Source organism: Cyanistes caeruleus, chromosome 24 (assembly GCF_971803275.1).
Source record: "Cyanistes caeruleus chromosome 24, bCyaCae1.hap1.1, whole genome shotgun sequence".
Lineage (NCBI taxonomy): Eukaryota > Metazoa > Chordata > Aves > Passeriformes > Paridae > Cyanistes > Cyanistes caeruleus.
The window spans coordinates 5,750,826-5,768,678 of NC_141724.1; the positions used below are offsets into that span (position 1 = coordinate 5,750,826).

At 49.9% G+C, this 17,853-nt stretch overlaps 1 protein-coding gene across 31 annotated transcripts in view; it reads right to left on the reverse strand.

The window, feature by feature from the left end:
* Nucleotides 1-670: 670 nt before the first annotated feature.
* The window catches only part of PPP1R12B (protein phosphatase 1 regulatory subunit 12B), a 126,351-nt gene continuing 109,168 nt past the window's right edge, over nucleotides 671-17,853 (reverse strand). For 10 of the 31 annotated variants that reach the window (XM_086861924.1, XM_086861915.1, XM_086861905.1 and 7 more), the window contains 6 exons: nucleotides 16,202-16,218; nucleotides 15,603-15,747; nucleotides 14,894-14,998; nucleotides 14,576-14,629; nucleotides 13,202-13,252; nucleotides 671-3,796 (listed from right to left, as the gene is read on the reverse strand). In XM_086861924.1, the coding sequence (XP_086718050.1) occupies nucleotides 3,710-3,796; nucleotides 13,202-13,252; nucleotides 14,576-14,629; nucleotides 14,894-14,998; nucleotides 15,603-15,747; nucleotides 16,202-16,218 (459 nt within the window). In that variant the 3' untranslated portion in view covers nucleotides 671-3,709. Of the gene's footprint in view, nucleotides 3,797-7,387; nucleotides 7,569-12,829; nucleotides 12,904-13,201; nucleotides 13,253-14,575; nucleotides 14,630-14,893; nucleotides 14,999-15,602; nucleotides 15,748-16,201; nucleotides 16,219-17,853 lie in introns of all 31 variants that reach the window. The other 21 variants (XM_086861926.1, XM_086861916.1, XM_086861906.1 and 18 more) reach the window with 8 other exon arrangements.

Below are 17,853 nucleotides of genomic sequence, written 5' to 3' on the forward strand. Positions count from 1 at the left end.
GCACACAAACAACAATAACTACAGCACTAACACCAAAACAGAAGCAGGGACCCCGTGACAGCTTTCTCAGTGAGACAGGAAGGGATGGAGGAGAGGCTTTGCTTCACAAACCCCTGGGGCAGTGCCGGTGCTCCTGCAGGGCTCTGAGGAACACTCAGCTGGAACAGCAGGGATGAGCTGAGATCCCGGCCCGGTGCCTGAGGTGGATCAGCAGCTCCGTGGCTCTGCCACGTCCCGGCAGGACAGGGTGGGTGAGGCCCACAGACCAGGAAGGAGAAGCAGCAGCTCTGTCTGGGTGATGGTGAATTCCCTTCTCCAAACCACGACAGCCCCCAGCAGTGTCCTGCTCTGGAGCTGAGGAAAGCAGCCCAGCCCCAGCTGCCCCTGCCCTCCCTTTCTCCTGCCCCCCTTCAGGGGGAACTCTTGGTGTTTCTCAAGCACCCACCAAGTTCCAGCAGTCAGATTTCTCTCACCACGAGGTGAGACAGAACAAAAGGAAGGACACTGAACCCCCAACACCCTGAAAAGGCACCTGTGTTGAAGCTGCAGAACATTTGTGCTTTTATGGATGATGAGTATGGTCAAGCTAGGAGAATTTTGTGAGAAACAGAGACTTTTAACACAAACAACTTGGAATTCCAGAAAGATGGAAGCAAAGTCAAAGCTTCTATTTTATCAACTCTTATTTTATTCATTTATAAATACTGTTGTGTTTACAAGCATCATAGCTGTGAATATTATTCCCAAACTTTCAAACACATAATACTTATAATACTATATAACAACAACCAGTAAAACAAATCATTCATCTCAGGGTTTGAAAGGCCACTCAAAGGTTGCATAAAAATACATTCTCTCCCCATCTCGTCAGCCAGTCCTGCTTCTCCAAGGAGTTTATTTACAAAGAGCCATCACCAAACTTGGAGCCACAACAGGTGGGTTCACCCCAAGCAATAAAATTTAACTCACCCCAAGCAATTGCTCAGAAAAAAAATCTCATGTTCCCCAAGGGAGACCACGTCTGGCAAATGCTGATTCCAAGAGGGATCAATTTTAAAACCTATTTGCTCTGCACCCTGTCCCAAGCACAGGGTTCGAGGTGTCCTGTGTGTCACCTCCTCAGTGCACTGGTTATGTCAGGCATGAAGTGAGACAAAAAAAAATCCATTCTCAAGAATTTGGTTTGCAGTTGCGACGTCACGAGGAGACGCTGACAGCTTTGGCTGCTCAGGGACACTGAGCTGTGGGGCCCAGGGCTCGGGAGAATCCAGTGCTAAGCAGACACTTCAGCTAAAGTGGTTTGGCTTTGCAAGGTGCCACTCAGAAGAAGGAGCCTCCCACAGCCTTCCCACTCTGTTCCTTGGGAAAAAGCACAGTGAGTGTCCTGGTGGGAAGGGGCAAAACATCAGTGCGGGATGGATTTGTCAGATTGGGTTGAACCCTCTCCCTAAAACAGACACCAGGCTTGCTGCTGCCAGGAACCTCCTGTGAGAAGAACAGGATCTTTACTCCAAACTCTCCTGCTCATCCTGCCCAGCTGGGGAGCGTCTCCTCCTCCACGTGGCACAGAAGGGACCGGGCTCCTGATCCCCGATCTCCTGACCAGAGCCAGAGCCTGAGGCTGAAGGGAGGAGTGGGTCACCAAGAGAGAAAACATCAAGAACAGCAAAAGTACTCACATGAAGAGTGCACCAAGAGGGAACAGCGTGCAGGGGAAGCATTGACTGGATCTCAAGACTTAAAGCTGTTAAATAGAGCAAGGTTAAAATCAAGGAATATAAAAAGGATGCCTGGCTTAGGCAGTGCTCTGCAGAAACCCTGATGCCTTTACCAGCTTTGGTCTCTTCCTCCCAAAGCTCAGCAGCAGAGGAAGGGCCTCAGAAACGGTGCCTCAGCTGCACAAATGGCTCCACCAGCTGAAGAGCAACTTGTGGTCAGAGCTGCCTGGGGAAAACTGGAAGCTCCAGGAAGAGCAAGAGAGGTGGAAACAGGCAGGACAGGGAGGGGAAGGGGGGAAAATGGAGAATTAGAGGAAAAAAAAAAAAACAAACAAGGAGAGCAAACCCCAGGGAGAAGAAAACAGAGATGCTTTCTGAGGCAATAAGCAGCAGAAGGTTTGAAAAAGCCCAGGATTGCCTGACAGAGTTAAGTTTTACCCTGTTGAGCAAGCTCAAGTATTCTGCTCATGTTCAAGTATCTCATCTCTCTGGCAGTGGAGAGTCCCCCCAGCCAGAGCCAGCAGAGCTGCTCAGGAACGTGGTAGAGCTGCTCCATGGCCACCTCCAGGTTCAGTGACCAAGAACTGCTGCCCTTGGCCAGAGTCTGGGGAGCTGAAGGACAAAGGGGATTAAAGGACAGGTATGGAAGGATTTAAATGGGAAAATGTTTTGGATACAGCAGGATGTCTATGGGAGGGAAGATATTGTTTGAGAGGAGTCTGTTAATGGGAAGCTCAACAGACCTGATGATGTCCCACAGCACGGAGAGAGAAGCCAATGTAAAAATGCCCATGGGAGAGAACAATTCCAAACTGTTCAGAGTGCATGTAACGTTAAAGAGGAGTATTTCTGGAGGTTTCCTTCAAGACCAAAACTTATCACAAGTTTTTAACAGGTCAGAAGACTTTCATCATGGTGATTCAGTTACCAGCAGCTCCTTGTCCCTCTGACACACCCTGACCTTTCCAAGGTGTGGGGGACACGATGCTGCCATTCTCCCTCTACAAATCCTGCTTCAAATCAAACAGGGAGACCCAAAGTACCAGACCAGGCTCTGCTATGGGGCTTTGCCTGCAGGGAGGCAGCAGAAGAATGTCCCAGATGGCTGTTGGGAAGGGGAGGCTGGCTTCTGGCATGGGCACAATTCCCTGGAAGGTGATTTATGCTCACACACAGGTGAGAGCAGCAGAAGAGTAGGGGTTTCAAATTTGTCCTTCAGCAAGCTCAGCAAGTGCCTGGGATATATCCTCTCCCAAGGAACAAGAGTCCAGTTGGCAACTGGATGCTCCCAACCACAGAGACAGGAGCCCTGGAAGGACACAACATGACACAGGATCAGCCAGGGGTAAAGGGAGGGTGAGGGATGAGGGTCTGACACGGAGTGTCAGCACTGATGTTACTGAACAAGTTCAAAATCTTAAATAGAAGACTCAGTCTAGTGGGGCAAGAGGAGAAGGTCTCTGCAAAAGAGCTCATCAGCCTGTGACAAACACGAGCTCTGGTGGCTTTAAAAGCATCACATTGAACCAGAGCCCCACGTCTCAGTGGGCTGATGTACATCCCCAGAGTCCCAGCCCATGTTCACATTTCCCACCTGGAAAGGGCCTGGATATGCTGGGCTAGTTCTTCAGATGTCACATTTTACAGTAAGAGCTTCCCACTCCAGGTCAAAGTCCAAACCCAAACACTGAGCTTCTGGAAAAAGTTTTGGCAGCTCAAACCCAGTCCTCACATTTCTCCCTTGAATAAAATGTCCGAGATACCACAACATGCATAAATTAAAAAAAAAAAAAAAAAATGGCAGGGGGTGTTTTGGGGGGAATTGGGGTGAAAAGGGAATGTACAGCAACGGGCAGGGCAAGGCAGGTGTGACATTGATCCCACGGCTGAAACGTTTGCTGTACGTGACGGGAAGGAAAGGGTAGGGCTCGGTGGTGGGGTTGGCAGCTGGTGTAGGACACCCCTCCTTGTCCTGCCTTTGCTCAGGATTCCTATTTGGAGAGTTTGCTGATGACACGAATAAGGGCTCCGTTCTCATCCTTCAGCCTTTGGTTGTCCGACTTCAGCTCTGTCAAAATCTGCAGAGAGACGAAGACAAGGCAGGATCAGAGGGGCTCGGGGGGGCAGAGGGGACATGGCAGCCCCTCCACCCAGCACAGTTCCAGGGCTCTGCAGCACCTCCAGAGCTTTGAGAAGCTGCCAGGCAAGAGGGGAGAGAGGGGCCTCGAGCACAGCGCTGAGCCAGGGAGCCCCGAGGCAGGGAGCCCCTGGTGCGAAGCAAGGACACAGCCCCAGCAGCAGCTCAGCGCCAGGCTGGCAGGGCAGGAACCATTTCTGGGTTGTTTCACCCCAAACCTGTGCCCAGAGGCTGAATACAGCCCACCAGACAACAGTAAAGCTGCTGTTTCTGATATGCTTTATCCATTTTGCCAGGACTAGAAGGAAACCAAAGGTCTGGAATCTTCACTTGGGACTGGACCTTGCCAGATTATCTTTAGAATACCCCAAATCTCCTTGGGACCCCACAGATGTGTAACACAGTCCCAGGTGCCAAGGCCAGAGGACTGGTAGAACACAATGACACTGGGGATACCTCCTGGGTGCTCAAGTGAGGTTGCAACAGAGACAAAAACCTTTGGGAACAGAAGAAAGAGCTTCCACAGGACCCTTCCAGCATTTCCCACTGTCATAAACCCTGCTGACTTTCTGAGCTGCAGGGAGTGACCTCCCGTGGGCTGTTCCAGCTGCTGGGCACCAGGAGACCCCCTGCTCCTGTCTGGGGTGTGACACACAAGGGGTCACTCCCAGCATGGGTGCCAGCAGATCACAGGGTGATCACAGGGGCACCCAGAGTGGGATCACACACACAGTACCTGTGTGAGCTCCACTTCAGCCTGCCAAGGAGCATTTTGGAGGAATTCCCTCAAATTAAAATTCTGCACTAAATCTCCTCCTAAGCTGCTATTTCAGGTCTGAGCACAGTGTTCTGCCACCCTCCACCTGCAGTCCCTCCATGGTCACCAGCTCTGAGTGTGGGCAGCTCCTGGAGCAGAACCAGCTCCCAGCAGAGCAATTTCGTGCCATGGCTGTGACCTAACACACCCAACTCCATCCCTGGTGCTGGATGTTTCAGGTGGGAAGTTTCTTAGAGGGGGAGGAAGGATGTTGTGGAAAGGGGAAATCCTTGTGCTGGGTTGGCCAGTGATGCTGAGTGTGCCTCCCTGGACCCAGTGCTGGTGTATCACCATGGCTGTATCACCAGAACAGCACAATGGCCCCTTGTGCCATTCCTCATGGCCAAAGAAGAGGAATCACCATCACCAAAGTGATCAGGAGCTCACAGACACAGCAGAGCCCTCTGCACTCCTCTGTTTCCTCCTGAGCTGGTGCCTCCCAGCTCATCCCAGGCAGTCCTGTCAGGCCCCTGTCTCTGCCTGGGGCAGCTCTGCAGTGCCCATTGCTGGGATAAAGGACATGTGAGGTCCTGACACTTGTTTTGGTAGTGAGAATGTGTCACAGGTTCCCAGAAATTACAGCAGAGAGAACACCCCAGTGCCAGGGCTCAGCTGGAGCCTGACAGAGCTCTGCCTCACAGGGGGATCTGTGTGACCTGTGTCACTTATTTGAAACTGAAGGAGTGTGAGAACATGTGGAATAAATGCCTCTGGACATGTTTTCTGGTCATAACCTCGCTCCACCAGTGCCCAGAGAGGCTTCCTGAAAGCTACACATCAGCATAACACAAGGTGAGGGTGTTCCTCCCTGCCAGGGAAATTAGCCTCAGGTCAGGTGAAATGAAGCCCAGGGGAACAGGCTGGAAGGGCTGGAAGTTTCCAGCATGTTTACAGATGTCTCACAGGAATGGTGATGTGGCCCAGCCCCAGGGAATGGCAGGGCTGTGTTACCTGGGACACTTTGGCTCCTCAAGAAATAATGTGGGTTCAGGAAAATGAGATTCACTGGAGAGAGCACGGTACATCTGGCAGAGCTTAAACCAGTACATCACTGGTTAACCAGTACATCACTAGTAAACCAGTGCATCACTGGTAAACCAGTACATCACTGGTAAACCAGTACATCACTGGTTAACCGGTAAATCACTGCACAGCTGTGGTGGCCACAGACACCACTGAGGCAGAGTTCACACATACCAGCACCATCCTGTGTCAGGCCTACTAAAAGAGTTGAAAATCAGTCAGCAGAGCTCACAGCCCATGGCTCTCCCCTTGCTGTGAGTGAGGAGGGGAGGATGAACCTCAGCCAGGGCAGAGGGAGGATGGAGGGACACAGATAACATGGGCACGTCCTGGGAGCAGCAGAGGTGAATTGCACTTTGTGAAACATCAGCTGAGTCTGGAAATAATTTTGCCCAATTTTCCCTCTCAGGTCTCAAGGCGTGTGGGGAAGGAGAATGAATTAAACTCACGGTGTATGAGAAGAAATGAGGCAGGGTCAGGCTGGAGGACAGGACCACAGATTAAAACCAGAAAGGCTGGGAGATTCTTTCACTGACCATCTGCCTACCCCAGGGCACACAACATGACACCCAACTCTCCCAGCTCTTGTGTGGGATTGAGCTGAGACTCCTGGAAAGGGGAAGCCACAATTCCCCTGATTAGTTTGTTTCTATGGTTAATCAGCCTTGATATAATTTGTGTGCTAAGAATAGATTTTTTTTATTCTGTAGTGCCACTTCCAGCCCACAAGAGCACATGACTTCTTGTGTCTGAAGGGATATGAATATCCCTCTTAACCTGCAAAGGACAGGTAGGGCCCCAAGAAAGGAACATTTACAGCTTTACTTTAGCATTGAACCAATGAAGTAGCAGGAAGAGACATAATTTAACTGTGTGATGTGTGAGGGCAAAGCTTAAGGAAGATGCATCCTTGGGTTACAAACATGAATTGTCCTGCACTGGATTTAAAACAGAAGATGAAATCAGAGCGCTCCTGGTCTGGCTCCTGCTGCATCCCCCACCCTGTGCCAGCCCACAGCAGGCAGGGTGGGGTGCTGAGCCTGTGGACTCAAAAATTTCAGTTTAAAATAAAGAAATGAGCTTGTCCTTTTTGTTCAAGTGACCAAGAAAACCTTCTGAGGACAGCTCGGTTTGTAGTTTTTGTAAAAATCCTCTTTCTGTCTAAAATGTTCGCTTTTCACAACTTCCTTGAAAATTTCCTGACTTTGGATAATCTGATTTTCTGAGTGCCAGCTTCTCCCTGAACTAAGTACAATTAAAAAGAATTCTATTACATGTAGCATAAACCACCTATTTTCAAGTGTTGAAGGCCAGGCTGGAGAGGGCTTGGAGCAACCTGTGACAGAGGGAGGTGTCTCTGCCCGTGGCAGGGGGTGGAATGAGATGAGCTTTAAAGCCCCTTCCAACACAAACCATTCTGTGGGTCTGTCTGAAGGCAAAGTACCAGGCAAGGAGCTGCTGGCACTGCCAAGCCACCCCAAAGCCATTTCCCAGTGCTAAGCTAGCAAGGGCAGCAGCATCTGCCAAGCAGAGCAGGAGGCAGCAGGGTGAGCAGAGCCCTGCCGTGGCAGCAGCACCAAGCTCGCAGAGTTTGGACATCCTTTGGCACAAGCTTTTGGCCACAAGCTTCACCAGCCACCCTGGAGTGCAGGGAGAGAGCGAGAAGTGCCTGGCCAGGGAGAGGAGACCTGCCTGGAAGAGTGGAAGAGGGAGGCAAGATGAGCCGGAGGGAAAGCAGCTACAGCTCCTCTGATTCCGAGGGCTTGGCAGGCAGAGAAAGTCTGGCTACCACCCGGGTCAGAGCCCTGTTCTCAGCCAGCAGCTGCTCATTCATCTGCCTCAGAGTGTGAATCTGTTTGAGCTGGTGGAGATTCTGCAGAGAGTGAGAGGAGTGGACAGAGAAATAGAAAACATCACAGAAATGAATGGGCACAGAAATGGGAGTTTAGTCCATTGGCAGTGAAAGAAAAAAAGAGAATAAAAGAAATTAGTAGCAGTGAGTTCTGGATGGGGAAAGCATGACAACACAACAAGGATATTTTGGGAATCAGCTCTTTCTCCAGGAACCCCCCAGTCTTAAACAGGTCAAATATAGGGATTTCCCACCTCAAAGCAGGATTATATTCTAGTTTACCCAGACAGCCCTGGGACTTGGGAACTGCTGGGAGACCTATCACCAGTGACTTAACACCTACACAGGCTCTGAAACCACTGCTGGGAACTGAGAATTTCTTTAAAACTCCTTTTCTTTGTGTACCTCTAAAAGCCAAAGCAGCTGTGTGGAGCAAAGAGCAATCAGAGCTTCCTGGAATATCCCAAAAGCACAAACTGAAGCACCTGAAAGTGTCACTGTCCCACAGCAGATCACTGAGACAGCAATTGTGTCCCTCATCTTTGAGTGATGCTCTTGGGGCTCAGTCCTGCCAAAACCTCTGGGCTTTGGGGGTGTTCCTCATCCCTGCCCAGATTCAACTCTTCTCTGTACGGGGCTCAATTTATCTCTGACTTTCAGAGGGAACAAGTCTGAACCTTAAACTGGGAGATGCTCTCATTCAGACTCCTCTTCCTAAAATGAGCAGAGTGGGGATGTGCCTGTAGGGCAATCCTGGTGACAAAGGCAATGAGGGGCACAGGACAGGGCCCCACACTGGGGCTTGCACAGGTACAGCAATGGGGGTGGGGAACAGAAGAGCTATGAGGAAGCAGAACAGGGAAATGGTACAAGCCATGCAGACATCCCAGTGCCACAAGGATGGTACTCTCCCCAGTAATGCCAAAGTGAATTAATGTGCTGGACATTTACACCACTGCAGGTGTCAGGAGATGCCAGGAGCTGTGGAGTTGCTTCCTGAGTGGCTTCTCTGCCCTCCTTCCTCCCAAGAGCTCGGGCAGCTGGGCCACAGGAACGAGAACCCCTCCCCAGCAAGAACCCATCCTGCATGATGGAGGGAGCCCCAACACTGGGCAGGGGCAGCCAGGAACCATCCACAAGAAGAGTTGTAAGTTCAAGTGACAAAATCCCTGTCCCAAACCTCAGCAGTCCCACAAAGCACCGTATTTCTCCCCATGTCCTCTTACTTGTGAGCTTGCAGTGGCAGAAGAAGACAAAGGGAAGGGTCTATGGGGAAGGGGGTTCCTTTCTACCATTTCATCAGCAGAAAGCACTCAAAGGGACGTGCTGTCTGTCCTGAACAAGGAGCACCATGAAAGAATGTACTGTGACACAATGATTGTCTACCCAACCTGCACTACTCAGGCTGCCCAGAGCAGCTGTGGCTGCCCCATCCCTGGGAGTGTCCAAGACCAGGTTGGACAGGGCTTGGAGCAGTCTGGGATAGTGGAAAGTGCCCATGGACTGGAATGAGAAGGGCACCTTCCAACCCAAACCAGTCTGGGATTCTGTGATGACCCAGGGCTGGCTGCAGCTGGCAAGGAATCTGCTGTGTGCACATTTTGTTCTAGGGCTCATTCCTGTACAGAACTGGAGAACTTTGTATACCCCCAACCATCAGCTCCATTCTCAGCTCCCAAAAGCACTACATTTACTCTCCATGATGGAATGACCTGCTTGAAAAGCTTTGCAAAACCAAGGGAAGCAAGACAGGAGGGCAGGGAGCCAGCAAAGGATGGGGTTTGAGCCCCTGAGATCATCAAACTGACAGAGCAGCTCCTTGGACACACAAATGCAGTTCTGACACTGGATAAATCAATGGATCCCAACACAGAGTTACAGCCAACAAACTGCAGGAAAGATCTCTGCTCACCATATCCCATCCATCCATCCATCCATCCATCCATCCATCCATCCATCCATCCATCATCCATCCATCCATCCATCCATCCATCCATCCATCATCCATCCATCCATCCATCCATCCATCATCCATCCATCCATCCATCCATCCATCCATCCATCCATCCTCCATCATCCCTTCACCTGCCCAAGCTTTGCTGGCTGCCACGCAGTGAGGACAGATGGACATGGCATGGCTGTCCTGTGATACATCACACCAGGAGCTGCTAGAAGATGGCTGTACTGGAATTGTCACTTTTGATGGTACCAAAATGGCTGAGGGCACTTGGTCTGTTCACCCTGGAGCCTGAGGTCAGACCCCACTGGGGGCTGCAGCTCCTCATGAGGGGCAGCTCTGATCTCTGCTCTCTGTGAGCAGGGACAGCACCCAGGGAAGGGCTGGAGCTGGGCCAGGGCAGGCTCAGGCTGGAGATCAGGGAAAGGTTCTTCCCCCTGAGGGTGCTGGCACTGCCCAGGCTCCCCAGGGAATGGGCACAGCCCCGAGGCTGCCAGAGCTCCAGGAGTGTTTGGACAAGGCTCTCAGGGGTGCACAGGGTGGGATTGTTGGGGTGTCTGTGCAGGGCAGGGGTTGGACAGTGAGTCCCTTTCAATTCAGGATATTCCATGATTTTATGATACACAGATAATAAAGATCCTGTTTTATCACAGGGCTCACAGCTGGCAGAAAACACCTAATATACACAGGAGGGGCATCGTGCTACGCTGCATTGTGGTGCAAAGGACTCTGATAATTTCAGAGATCACCTTTGTTCTTCCACACCAGCACAGCACAGAACCTCAGCATGGTCCCATCAGCCGCTGCTCAGCCTCCATACCCTGCACAGCCCACAGAAAAGATCATTGATGTTAAAATGTGTGGATGCAGTAAGGTAGGCCAGGCTCATGTTTATGCACCAAATCCAGCAAAGGCTGGGAAGCTGGGACTGAAGCCAAGGGCAAAGAGCAGGATCTGGACCATACCGCTGTGATTGCTTATCACTCTGCTTGATACCTGGCTTAGCAAAAGCAGGTTTCTCCACTCTCTGAACCTGCCTTCAATTAATGGATTTTGTGCCTGCAACATGAAATAAAAATGCCCTGAGCCTGCCCAATGGCTGAGGCCAGGAGCAGCAGCACTGCTATGGAATAAAGGAGCTTCTGTGACCTTCAAGAACAATTGCTGTGTTAAGTTGGGACCTCAGGCACTTGGCACTGAATTCAACTCAGTGCAAATGTTAATTTTCTTTCTCCTGCCTCAGCCAAGGTTCTGGATCTCCATTTGAAGTGTGCAGTCACTCAGGGAAATGCTGCACTGCTCTTGCTTGGACCACGAGCAGGTCTGAGGAGCAGCTCTGCACAGCAGCTCTGCCACCAAGGTTCTTGAGGTTACCAAGCCTGTCTTGCTCCTCTTCACTTCTCTGTGGCTTTGGGAGCAGGGGTCACTCTCCAGACAGGAACAGAGCTAATTCCTTCAAACACAGCCCGAAGTACATTCCTGTCGCCTCTGCCTCCTCTTCCTCAGAGGTCAGCTGCAAGGAGAGGACAGCCCTGGCCAGGACATCTGATGTGCACAATTGGACACCCCTGGATCCAACAGCTGGATGTGAGTCTTGCTGGAATCCAAGATCAGTGGGAAGAATTCCCACAAACAACCTGAGCCCTAATGACCTGCCAGGTTTGGTTGTTTCCACTTGCTGCTCTCCACATTAAAGGAAATCGGTGGATTTGCATTTTCCTTCACAATTCCTACCTTATTCCTTCTCCTCCTGCACAACAGCTACTCAGGTCGCAGTACTCTTGTTCAAAGAGCAAGAATCAAAGTCCAAGCAGAATTAGTAGGTTCTTTCCTGACTCATCTCCTGCATTAGTGACTAACAGGGATGCTCTGCAGAGTTTATCTCCTTCCAGGCAAACACAGCAGGGCTCTTTCTCCCATTTCAAGGCACCATGAAAGGGGACACAACAGTTTCCTTTTGGAAAGGTCCAATTCAATGCTTCTTCATTCAGAGATTTTATATTCCTTTTTTTTTTGAGTAGCTGTCAAACAAGACATGTCACAGTGCCCTCAGGTACTCACTACATTCTTAAGGTTTTGTAAAAACTAGTAAAAATGTAGTAGCACCTCAGAAAAGAGATTTTCCGATTTTTTGTCTGTTTGTTCTACTAACAAAAGGCTGCTTTGGTTGTCATGCAGCAAGAACAGGCAGAGCAGAGTCAGCACCACTCTCAAGGACCTTAAACTCTTTTTCAGATGAACCACAGGTTCCTTCAGCTCGTGTCTCTCGAGGCAGTGTGAGAACATCCAACCTCCAGCAGCGCTTCTCCTGCACCACCTTGGCTTCCACGGCTCTGCAGCTCCAGACTGCCTGAACTGGAACTCTCTGCCTGTGTCCATCAGACCCTACAGCCACCTTCCCACAATAACTGCTTTCCAGAGCAGGATGTTTCCAAACTGAGGCCACTAGAGGCCACCACATTGTCTTCTTACTCCATGGGCTGAAGCTGCAGGTTTGCAGTGATCTGCAGAGCTGAAGGACCAACACAAACTGCTCATGCCTGTATTTCTCTTGGAGACCACAATTCTGTAATTATAGAAAGCCTCTGTGCAGTTAAAGTTTGCTACCTGCTCACTGAACAAAGAGTTTGGAATTTAGACATATTCAATCCTTCTCCTCCTGGCTCACACATCCACACTTATTTTCTCCTCTCTCAGAGCCTTTACAGCAAGAATCCACCCCATCATTGTGTAACTCATTGCAGCAGAAGATGCAGCACAAGCCGATGGTGCTTTCAAAGCTATGTGCTTGGTAGAAACACAAAGCTTCAAACAGAAACAGAGCTGGAACCTCCTCCAGGGTGGCAGCAAGTCATTTCTGTCAGAGCCAGGTGCCAGGAGAGCTCTCTCTCAGGTGGGTCCTTCCAGGCTTGGTCCCACCTGCTGATGTTGAAAGGGAAGGAAAGCACTGGGCAGAGCAGAGGGGACACTCACTCTGTGAACACACAGCGTAATGTGACGCAGCACTGCCAAACTGGGGTGAGGCTTTAGGGGTGTGGAGGCAGCCAGACACTGCCTGGGCTCTGCAGGGCTCCCCTCACAGGCACAACCCTCCTTGAAGCCACGCCACGGGAGCGAGAACACGCCGGAACACCAGCGGCCATGGCTCGTGACAGGAAGCCATGCTGCACATCCCATCAGGAAGCAAATTCCTCTTTGCTGGAATTCTCCCTGGCTGCTGTGGCCTCCCAGTGACATGCTTTGGTAAGGGAGTACAGGAACACAACCACTCTGTGTTTTATCCTGGCCAGTGTGCGTGAGCTCAAAGCCAGCTTTGTCTTCTTACCCATCCGGAGAGAACCTCAGCGCCTTAACTTGGGCTGCAGACTAGTCAGAGCACAGGGGGTCAGCACACTGGAACTCAGCGATGCCACAAAAGGTTAGTTTGGGAAGGCTTTAAGGAGAACAGCTTTCACCATTCTCAGATCAAACAGCAGAACAAATCAAACATAGGAGCAATCAGATGAATGAGAACAGGACAGTTTATTAGCATTTCATGTTTGGAGAACAGGGCTGTTAAAGCAAGTTCTGACTGCAGAAAGGAAAATGAGATCCTTCCTATGGACACCTTTACCATCCTCCTCCTGGGTGACAACCCCCAAAGACATGAATACAAAGCATAAAAAATGGAATAGACACAGTGAAGATTATTTCTTACCTTCATTTCCTCCTCCATTTCAGAGAGTTTCCGCTCAAGGGCTCGCTTCTCCTGTTTACAAGGATTCATAACAAACAAGGATTTAGAAGAAAAATAAGAGTCTTGTGTTTCTCTAGCAGCATTCCCTGTATCCCAAGAGTATCCCAAAGGAAGGCAGAGGTTACAACCAGGAGCTGATCAGCTGGGACAGGGCAGCTGGCAAACCAGCAGGGATATAAGCTGGGTCTGTCTGGGCAAATCACAAGCTCTACTCATACCTCTAATGAAATTATTGCCCATTTTCAGTGATCCCAGCTCTCAGGAGTTGCTGATGTAATGTGATTTTGAGCTCTGTAGGTGAAGCCATGGATTTACTTACACTTCACTAAAGGTGGCAATGAGAAAAGTCACTGAGCTGCTCAAATAAGAAACAGAACAAGGAAATTCCCTGCCTGGAAATCCTGTTTCTCTCAGACAATCCAGGCCTGCAAAGCTGACTGCTTTCAATGCATTCTGGAAAGTGATGATTAGACTCTGCCATGTGAATGGCCTCAGCTAAGTCTGTGCCAAGGAGGGGAGATCTGGACTCCTTCAGTGATTTTACCAACATGAAAGGGGTCAAACTGCTCCAGGGACATGCCCTGAGAAGGGGGAAGTGGGAAACATGCATCAAGAAGATTTGCACTCTCTGCCCTGCTCCTCTGCCCTATGCAAAGAGCCATGAGGCCAGGAGAGTGAGGAAAAGGCAGCTTCTGATAGTGCTGTGGATGATGAGCTCTGGGTCACTTTTTGCCCACAGCGTGGTTCATCCAGGGATTCATCGGTGCAAAATGCATAAGCCATACTAGAAACAATTAATGCATCCTCACTGAGAACAGCTGGACATGTTTTTACTTTCTAACCCAGAATTTGTGGCTCTTGTGATCCTAATTCAACACAAGTTATAGAGGATGTTGCCCTGACTTCAGCAAGGCCAAGTTCAAGGTCCTGTCCCTGGGTTGGGACAATCCTTGGTATGAACCCAGGCTGGGGGGGATTGATGAAGGGATTGAGAGCAGCCCTTCCAGGATGTTGCTTTGTTCTCCCACCACCCCAAACCAGTCTTTATTTGTAAGGATTGAGAATATTAAAGAATAATGGACCGAAAGTCCCTCAGTGTGATACAATCCACTGGTCCTCAGCTGTTCAGAATAAAAGAGAGGAATCAGAACGAAGCTGATGTGCAAAGAGAGCAGCAGAGTCTCAGGCCCTGCAAAGGTCAGAACACATTGTGCAATGCTCCTCAAGGCAAAAATACAACTTATCTTTTAATTAATGCTTCCCTTCTAGAAATGACTGCCCTGCACAGCAACATGAGGCTCAGGCTGTGACTCAGAAGAAAGCAGAGACACATACCCTCTTCTCCATCTCCAGCATGCTGGACCGGTCAGAAGTTTTCTCCTGTTTCTGCTTTGGAAATTAAAAATAGAAAGTGATTAAACCCAAGAGCACTCACAGGGTGCTGCACAAAGGCCAAGACAGCACAGATGCTCTTGCTTGGGATGCAACAAGTCAATTTACAAAATTACGTGCTTATTTCTGTCTCCTCTATGGCACCTTCCCTCCCAAAAACACCTTTCCAGGAGCTTCCCTCCCTTTCCCGTTCTGGAACAAGTGTTGGTTTGTCATGGCCAGTGCTCACTTTCTCCTGTCAGAACCTCGATTTTTCCTTACCTGGGTTGCTTTTTCCAACTTTGCTTTGATGTCAGCCAGCTCAAGCTGGGCTTCTTGCAGCTTTGACTTCAGCTTTTGATTTTCAGACAGGGCACTCTCATATAACTGAAATGCAAAACAAGAGCTCAATTAACTTAATTAACCAGGCTGCTCCTGGTTAATTAACCCCATCCTGCCACGTTGCTCTGAGCAGACCCATGCCCTTAGCACTGAGCTGAGGGGTTCACTTTACTCCCACACATCAAGAGATGAGAAGGGAAAACAAGACCAACTTGGATGCTTTACTTAAGTTTTCATAATTCATGAATTAGAAATAAGAAAACAGCTGTTGAATTTTGCAGGGAGTTTGAACACAGTCAAGAGGCCAAAAAAAGGGACAGTTTTAATTTAGGTAATTCTTTACTCACAGGATGGTGAGGCCCTGGCACAGGGTGCCCAGAGCAGCTGTGGCTGCCCCATCCCTGGAAATGTCCAGGTCCAGGTTGGACAGGGCTTGGAGCAAACTGGGATAGTGCAAGGTGTCCCTGCCCATGGCAGGGGTGGAATGAAGCTTTAATGTCCCTTCCAACCCAAACACTGGATCCTTGGAAACAGAAAATGAACATAAACATCTTCTCTTTCCTTCCACTGATTCTTGGGGCTGCTTTCTGCACAGCAGGCTGGTTCTGTGGTGTGTGCAGTGACAATAAGAAGTTTAAAAGAATCCTACTTTCTTATAGTCCCTGTTGCTCTCGTCCTCTGGCCGGCTGCTGAGGGCGGCGAGCCGGTTCTCCCTGCGGCTGTAGGCACTGGAGCGGCTGGAGGCACGGTCGCTGTAGGACTCACTCGTGCTGGGGTTTGTAGCTGCTTCCAACCTGAAACAGGAGGAAAATCCAGCACTGGGGAGCTGTGGTACCTTCAAACAGCCAGCACAGGTTGGGACTGCAGCTGTGCAGACCCAGGGCTCTGGTGGCTGTGGGAGCACCGTCTGCTCAGCCCTGAGAATTGCTGCCCAAAACCTGGCAAAACCACCACTGCAACAACTGGAAAAACACCCCAGGGTACCAGCCCAGCCTCCCTTGGGCAGTGACTTCCCATGAACCTCTCATCTCCATGGTGGGAACCAGCTCTGTTTCTAAGAGGGCACTGAGGTAAATAGTTTGGGGAGTAAAGAACAGAAGCAAACTGGTGCCACATCTGAGCTCAGGAAAGGACCAAAGAGACAGTACTAGACTGGATTTGAAGCACAGGGAATCCTCAAAGCCATACAAAAACTGCCAATAAATATTACACAAAAAAAAAAAAAAAAGAAAAAAAGTAAATTCTTACCTGGAAAGTCTCTCATGCTGAAGGAAAAAAAAAAGAAAAGAAAGAAAAAGGTAATTAATAATGAGGAGAATCAAATGTTCAATACAAAAACTGCAGGGCTTTCAGGCAGCAGCAATCTCCCACCTCAGATACCAGCACCCAGCTCATGCCAGGCTACACAGAAATTTCCCAGCCCAAACTGGGAATCTCCAATCTCTGCCTGAATCTTCAACTGTTTCAGCTCCTCTGAAGCATTTATTTCGCTCACCTAAGAAACCCTGAATCTTGCTGTTCAAATCCCCTTTTCCAGAATTGAAATGCCTTCCCTGGAATCCAAACTAATCAATTTTTTTCCCTTTTCCAGTGAAGTTATTATTCCTGCCTATGATCACTGTGCAGTGTGTGTATGTGGGTGAGGGGGATTAGCAGACATAGGAATCTCCAAGTGTTTGTGCAGAACTTGAGAAAATCTCAAACACTCTTCTCCCCATGGGCAGGCACTGTGACAGAGACACAACAGCAGCTGCAGGAGGGAAGGAGAACACCCTGACACCAGGGTGGTTGAATCCTGTGCTCTTCTTTCCCCATCAACATTCAAACCCCTGCTGAGCGGTCCTCAGCTGCCTCTGGACATTGAGGGGCTGAGAAGGGAACAGAGCTGGAGCCCCAGGAGCAGCTGAGGGACCTGGGGGAGAAAAGGAGGCTCAGGGGGACCTGGCTCTGGTCCCAGGGAACAAGGGACAGGACACAAGGAAAAGCCTCAGGGGAGGTTCACATTAGGTACATATTAAGGAAAACTTCCTCCTTGAAAGGGTGCTCAGGCCCTGGCACAGGTTGTCCAGGGCAATGGTGGAGTCCCACTCCCTGGAAAAGTTAAAAAATGTATAGATGTAACACCTGGGACATGGTTTAGTGGTTAACAAGGCAAAGCTAGGGGAAACTTTGGGCTCAATGATCTTAGAGGGCTTTTCCAACTTAATAATTCATGATTCCATGAATATCCTACAGAGGCTGGATGTGGTAAATCACCATTTCAGTAAAATTGTCTGGATTGAACAGTTCCTTCCTACAATTGCATAAATCCAGTGGTGATGGCATCACTGTCCTGCAGGCCATGCCACACTGACAGTCACCTCCTCCACGAGGTTTCTGTCTGACAGACATTTACTCAAATTCCAGGTACATTCCAACTCTTTATGGTCCCTTGAACTAGGTTGAGTCCAGTATTCCTGTGCTGGTTTATCAGTGGCATCACTGTTCTGAATGAGCACAAACCTCCCACAGGCACTTCCAGCCAATTCCCTTCGCTCTCTTTAACAGAGTCAACACAAAGAACATCACAGAGCAGGTGAGGTCAGGCTTTTAGTGCCCTGACATGCTGCTGCTGCTTGTGCAGTAAATCCAGTGCCAAGGCCTTGCTGGGAATTTGCTGCCTGGCTGGAAACTCTGCTGCTTGAAGACTTCAGATCACCCTTTCCCACCTGGCACCCAGACAATTCTCTGATGCTGGGCAGGGATCTGGGAGCCCAGCCCATGGAGAGAGGAGTCACCCACTACAGGAGAGTGGACAAGTGACCTGGCCACCTCTCTCTCAAGGCCAGAGGAGCTCAGGGGCAGGTCCCAGAGCATCCTGCCCTGCCCTGCTGGCCAGGACACAGTGACCAATTACCTGC